The sequence below is a fragment of the Pyxicephalus adspersus genome, chromosome 3 (genome assembly GCF_032062135.1).
Source record: "Pyxicephalus adspersus chromosome 3, UCB_Pads_2.0, whole genome shotgun sequence".
Taxonomy (NCBI): Eukaryota; Metazoa; Chordata; class Amphibia; order Anura; family Pyxicephalidae; genus Pyxicephalus; species Pyxicephalus adspersus.
Genome location: NC_092860.1, coordinates 5,032,919 through 5,040,096, shown reverse-complemented (window position 1 = coordinate 5,040,096; position 7,178 = coordinate 5,032,919). Strand labels below are relative to the sequence as shown.

Here is a 7,178-nt window from a genome sequence, read left to right as displayed (position 1 = left end):
GGGGGGGGTGGTCAAAAAGTTGGTGGGGAAACACAGGACGGATTTAGTGCTCCCAGTTCTTCTTGCCACATGTATCTTGTAACCCCCTATTATTCTTTTACGTTTCTAATGCCCACCCCCTTAGTATGTTCCAGGTTTCCATCCTCTGTATTATACCCCAACTGTCCAGTGCCCCTGTATTGTCACCCAACTTTTCAATAACCACTGAAAAGTGCCGGGTGGTGCGCCCAACTGAAAGGAGCTGGGGAGAACACTATATATATATTCTGTATTGAAAAACCTTTTATGTTTCCTCTTTATAAGGCACATGCAAAATATTTCATATTAATATTTACCATCTGCTGCCAGTAGGTGGAGTGTTTCATACAGTTTTATAGCTGCTGTGCTAAAAGTAGAGCAGGAGAAATCAGATTACATCTGCTTCTGAATGACTTATAGGAGGGAAACAGCCTCTTGTCCCATTGGTGACAGAAGATGGAACCTAATCAATTATACACAGGCAGCCTCAAAGCATGCAGACACTGCTGAGTTTGCTTGTGCAGGGACAAATAATACAACATGGCCTGTTCTTGGCTGAAGGGGTCTTACTGTAAATGGTAGGTAGAACTGCTAGCATCCAATTGGCTGAATGTGAGGACCAATCAGAACTAGCATTGCAAGTCATACCCTTAATGTATTGTATGTATATATGAATCAGCCCTCCCGCTATTGTGAAAAAAGTCCCAGAATCCTTTGCTGCCTGGGCACAATGGATTTACCTTGACGCACCAAGCCGGGCATCTCTCTATTCATTATTATTTTTTTAATAAACCGGATTTATATAGCACCAACATATTACACAGCGCTGTACATTAAATAGGGGTGGCAAATGACAGACAGAAACAGGAGGAGGAGAGATCCCTGCCCTGAAGAGCTTACAATCTAATCCTAACCTATTATTTTTGTTGACTGTCCTGCAGATTTGACAACTATTCAGCCAATGTCATGGTGGACGGGAAGCCTGTCAACCTAGGCCTCTGGGATACCGCGGGTCAGGAAGATTACGATAGGCTGAGACCTCTCTCCTACCCTCAGACGGTAAGTGAGCCTGTCCTCCAATGGCAATGGAGAGCAGCAAGCTATAGGAATTACACGAGAGCGCCCTCTAGTGGCTCATCTATAAAGCTTTAAATTCCTATGTATTCTGTGCATTTATAATTTTGCTTTTATTTAATAAATGGCTCACTCATCTGTTTCTCTTTTCAGGATGTGTTCTTGATTTGTTTCTCTCTCGTCAGTCCGGCATCGTTCGAGAACGTCAGAGCAAAGGTAACAAAGGCCAATTTACCACCTTGGCAAAAAATGTGGTTGCAGAATCCTGTAGATAATTGAATAGTGAAGGAAAGACCCAAAATTGTCAGGTTCTTAGTTGACTGTGACCCCATTGGGGGTCCCTGGGGCACCCATTCAAGAAACTGGGACCCTATGTACCCAAAGTAACTTACATCACACAGCGCCCCCTTGTGATTGTTTTCTGAACAGCCGATATTCTTCATCAATTTCATGCTTGGAGCCATTTGCAAGGTTTGAGTTTAGCAGGCATTGAAAGGAAACATGAAAATATCGAGATTTGGCTTCATACTCTTTTCCTTGGTTTTTATTTAGTGGTACCCAGAAGTACGACACCACTGCCCCAACACCCCCATCATTTTAGTTGGCACCAAACTGGACTTGAGGGATGACAAGGACACTATTGAACGGCTGAGGGACAAGAGGTTGTCACCAATCACGTATCCTCAGGGTCTGGCCATGGCACGGGAAATAGGTAAGACCGACCCACATATCATGTTTCACTCTTGGTGGATCAATGCATTTATTAATTCATAATTTTAATTTTGAAAATTAAAAAAAAAAAATTTTTGCCCCAGGTGACAGGTCATCTTTAAAGAGGTGCTGTCAAGAGTCCAATAAGAGCCTTCTGATACCCCTTGGCCAGGTACACTCACCCCATCTGCCATTCCTTTTTGCTGTAGGAGTGTGCTATAAATTTTAGAGCTTATCCGGATGGATGACATCACTGCCTACCCCATGTGACTTTGTTGAAACCTGGCAATTGGCTGCTTAAACCGGAGCACTGTTACATGGGGAGGTCACATGATCTCCCATATACAAAAGCCCTAGGAGCAGTGATGTACGGGCTCCAGCATAGCATGACGGGGTGTGGATGGGTAAGTCTCATTGGAGCCGGGCTATCAAGAGAGCGCTGTCCCTAATTAGACAAATTGACATCAGCTTTTTAAATCCCCAAATTCTCAAATCTGAAAATTTCAGTATTGAGATCTCTGGGCCTTTGCCCGAAGGTCCACCCTTCCACTTGGATTTTTAACTTCCTGGGAGCACATTTTGGGGCAAAGAGAGTAATATTCTCAATGGGGGGTCACAGACAGCAATATGAACTTGTCCCAAATATAGGAGTGAGCTTTAGGAAATGATTTTGGACTGTGGGGAATAGGGAGGAATTTATTGCTGCCTTTCTAAAGATGCCGATTGCCTGGCTTACAGCCATTGCTTCCAAGTTGGGAAGCAAAAGGACTGGCATGACAGCCTGGCAGTTGGCATTTTCAGAAAGGCTGGGCTATGGCCCCTTGATTACCTTTTTTTTATCAGTGTCACATGACCCCGTGTCTAACAACCCTTCCTCTTTCTACAAAAGGCTCCGTCAAGTACCTGGAGTGTTCAGCTCTGACCCAACGCGGCTTGAAGACCGTCTTCGACGAGGCCATCCGCGCCGTCCTGTGCCCTCCCCCCGTCAAGCGGCCTGGCAAGAAATGCACCGTGTTCTGAGCCCTCCCGCGCCGGTCGGAAAGCTGGACCAAACCCGTACCATCTCTTTCCAAAGACGTGAAGCCCCACCAAAAAAGGGCGGCGTGGAGCGGACGGAGACCCGCAGATGTTTTCCGTGGTTTAGTGTTTTGTGAATGTACGGAGCATGGGGTGGGAGGGGGTTGGGTGAGGCAGCAACAAAAAAAAAAAATACGCACCTCCCGACAAAAGGGAGCGATGGGTCTAGACTCGTGTGTGACCCCTCCGCATGAGTACGTGTTAATGCTGACAGCGATAACCGACACTGTGTTGCTGGCACGTGGCACAGCGCTACGAGTCTCGCCAAGATCCGACACGGACCCAACACCTGAAACTGAACTTGTGCCGTGAAGGGCGGAGCCTGGACTGCCTGTGTCATGCTGCATTACCAATCGCTGGCCGTCTTACATTTCTATTGCATGGGGATAGTGTCTGGTTTTCATGTTCTGTGTTCTGGTTTCCAGAATTTCCGTGAATTCTGTAGTCGATGTTTTAATATTTGGTATTAACGTGTGAGTGTCTTTGACGCCTTTGTTGAGTTTTGGTGCTTTGAGACACCGACGGAGGAGAACGCAGATGTTCCCGTACGAGAGGCACGCTTTATTAACCAGAGGTGTATTTCAAATAACATTTTGTTTAAAAAAAAAAAAGTTGTGGCTGTTTAATTTTACCATCACTTTGGTCGTGACCATGCATGGCGCTACACCAGCATGCTGGATTGGCAGTGGATTGATGCCAAGGCCTTGTACACTGGAGCAGATCCACTGCCAATTTTCTGCTCCATTCGATCCAAAGTCCAAAACATGGCACATGTACAATATTCTGCCAGCTTGGGTGAAGTATGGGACCAGTCAGATCTGCTTTATTGTCCACAAAACATTTGACCTCCCTCCATCCCAAAAAATTGGTCATACATATGATTGGTTGGCTGTTGGGTTCACTTCAGGTCCGATCATTATTTTGGATGAGAAGTGAAAATCAGCTTAGCGCACTAGGCCTAATATTACACAATATTTATATAGCGCCAACATATTACACAGCGCTGTACAAAGTCCATAGTCATTTTACTAACTGCCCCTGCCATAGTCATTTGTCATTAACACAGTCTACAGTCAATTTTGGGGAGAGCCAATTAACCTAACTGCATGTTTTTGGAATGTGGGGGAAACCCACGCAAAGATGGGGAGAACCTGCAAACTCCATGAAGAAAATGTCCTGGCCGAGAGTTGACCTCGACTTACAGGTCAATTCAACAAAAAGTATGAAGAAACTCTCCAATGGGGATGCATATATAAGAAAAATTAAGCTTAACTGCAAGGAAAATAAAATGTATTCCTGTAATGGGGCTCTCCTGTACTGTGAGGGTTAAAAGGTCATTACATACTGTATCCTTCCAAGCCCCCCATCTGTGCAACCACCCCCCACCCCAAAACCACCTCGCAGCACTCAGTCCATCAGTCCCATTGTTTTTGTATGGAATGCAGTACCAGCATTGTGAGAAAGCCCTGGGCCTCCCCATACAGGGGTCTGTAAATAAAACTTTTCTGATTCCTCTACATAGATAAAATGGTGGGGGGTCACCAGCGAGAGAAAACAGGTGCCCTTGCTGTATTCAATACTGAACTTTGCTATGCTGAGGTATATTGAATAACTGGAAGCTTTGCAATACACCAACATAACAGCTTACATATCCAAATGTATACTTACACAATTCTCTGTACTTTACCCCTCAGCTCAGACTAATTGCTGCTGAGCAACCAGAAAGTTAGTGTTTATAATTAAAGCCCAACTTTTGCATAGATTGGAGAAAAGTTAAATGGGAACAAAAAGTGAGGATTATACACAATATGTAAAAAAAATCCTGTGTCTGAGCAGTGCCCTGAGAAACTAAACTTTCATCTAGTTAACCCCCCAGACGTACTCTTCTTGGTGTGACTGTGCAGCCATATATGTGCAGGGTGAGATGGAAGTATTACTGGCCCTGATTGAGATTTACAGGAGATTTGGTGTTGTCCCTATTGCAAGCTCACTGTTCTCCTTGCTGGAGGCACTGACACGAGGAAGCTCATCCTGCAGACCCTATCTATGTGACTTGATTAAAAAAAAAAAAGTTGCAATGTTGTATTTTTATCACATGGAGAGAGGAGTCTATGGTCAGATTGGTCATGAGTTTGTGGTGCAGTTACTGCTTTCTCATGCCAGTGAGCAATATGGTGCAAGTGACCTAGATGCCGGCAGCTGAGAGCTGCACAGGATCACTCAATCCCAAAAAGGGGCATTTTTCCAATAAGGGGAAAGAGATGCCGATCTCACACATGCTCAGTGCAAGATTGGGTGACGTAGCAAGAATACAGAAATTTCCTCAGCGCCGAGACGAAAAAGAATTCTAGGATGACGTGGGACTGGATCGATGCTTCCGCCTTTCGGCAGGAGACTGATGACAAAATCTCTGCTAGGCAAAGTCAGTGGGCTGGAACTCAAGGATGGCTTTTCAATGATAAAATAGGAAGAAATAGTGTTGGTGTACATTGTAATAAATAAAAAATGGACAACATGGACATCTGTTCCTTACACCTACCCATATGGCCAAAAAGAAGTGGACACCAATCCAAATTAATATTGCAACAGCATACCAATACATTGTGGACAATTGTACACTTCTATCCTTGTGGTTATCAGTATTGGTGTTTTAATTCCCAACATGGCAGCCCCCTGTGTACAAAGCCAGCTCTATAAAGATGGTGTGCTGAGCTTGGTGCAGAGGAGACAGTCCTGACCTCAACCCTACTGAATACCATTGGAATAAACAACTGAGCTCCAAGTCTTCCCATGTAACATCAGTTTTAGACTTTGATTTGAATGGGCACAAATTCCCACATGCGCCCCCCAAAATCCTGAGAGAAGGCTATGCTAGTTATCAAAGGGATCAGCTCCATAGTCATAGGAATAGTATTGGAATGGGATGTCCAATACATTTTAATTCAGGTGTCCACCAACATTTGGCCATAAAGTGTATTCATGCAAACATCTACGATTCCCCTAAAGTGACCCAGTGTTCACCCTTTAAGGGGGCCACATGGGTAGCGGCAATGAGGATCGGGCTTTTGATATGTACTCTGGTATTTTCCTCAGAAGTCATGGTGCCCAAGACACATGGGTTCACAGGATTTTGATACCTCAACCTGTGGTTGGCAGCTCGGTTCCATCTCCGCCTTGGTCACAGCTATGATGAGTGACCTGAGAATAATTACCGTATTTTTTGCCATATAAGACGCACTTTTTCTTCCCCAAAACTGAGGGGGAAAAGTTAGTGCGTCCTATACGACAAATGTGTTAAAAAAAATAATTAAAATATTATACTCACCTGATACCCGGATCCTGCTGCACAGCGGGACCATGGAGGTAAGGATGTGACAAAAATACGGGCTTAACCATCCTAGCCATTTTTTTTTGCCCGTACGAAGGTCAGGCTTAACAGCTAGGTGGTTAATTAAAGCTTAACTGCAAGGAAAATAAAATGTATTCCTGTAATGGGGCTCTCCTGAATTTGAGGGTTAAGAGGTCATTACATACTGTATCCTTCCAAGCCCTCCATCTGTGCAACCGCCCCCCACCCCAAAACCACCTCGCAGCACTCAGTCCATCAGTCCCATTGTTTTTGTATGGAATGCAGTACCAGCATTGTGAGAAAGCCCTGGGCTGCCCCATACAGGTGTCTGTAAATTAAACTTTTCTGATTCCTCTACATAGATAAAATGGTGGGGGGGGGGGCACTTTTAGGGGTCACCAGCGAGAGAAAACAGGTGCTCTTATTGTATTCAATACTGAACTTTGCTATGCTGAGGTATATTGAATAACTGGAAGCTTTGCAATACACCAACATAACAGCTTACATATCCAAATGTATACTTACACAATTCTCTGTACTTTACCCCTCAGCTCAGACTAATTGCTGCTGAGCAACCAGAAAGTTAGTGTTTATAATTAAAGCCCAACTTTTGAATAGATTGGAGAAAAGTTAAATGGGAACAAAAAGTGAGGATTATACACAATATGTAAAAAAAAAATCCTGTGTCTGAGCAGTGCCCTGAGAAACTAAACTTTCATCTAGTTAACCCCCCAGACGTACTCTTCTTGGTGTGACTGTGCAGCCATATATGTGCAGGGTGAGATGGAAGTATTACTGGCCCTGATTGAGATTTACAGGAGATTTGGTGTTGTCCCTATTGCAAGCTCACTGTTCTCCTTGCTGGAGACACTGACATGAGGAAGCTCATCCTGCAGACCCTATCTATGTGACTTGATTAAAAAAAAGAAAAGTTGCAATGTTGTATTTT

At 44.3% G+C, this 7,178-nt stretch overlaps 1 protein-coding gene across 1 annotated transcript in view; it reads left to right on the top strand.

The window, feature by feature from the left end:
• The window catches only part of RAC3 (Rac family small GTPase 3), a 6,991-nt gene extending 3,637 nt beyond the window's left edge, over positions 1-3,354 (top strand). The window contains exons 3-6 of the mRNA XM_072403388.1: positions 960-1,077; positions 1,246-1,308; positions 1,645-1,804; positions 2,693-3,354. Of these exons, the coding sequence (XP_072259489.1) occupies positions 960-1,077; positions 1,246-1,308; positions 1,645-1,804; positions 2,693-2,823 (472 nt within the window). The 3' untranslated portion in view covers positions 2,824-3,354. The remainder of the gene's footprint in view (positions 1-959; positions 1,078-1,245; positions 1,309-1,644; positions 1,805-2,692) is intronic.
• Positions 3,355-7,178: the final 3,824 nt, after the last annotated feature.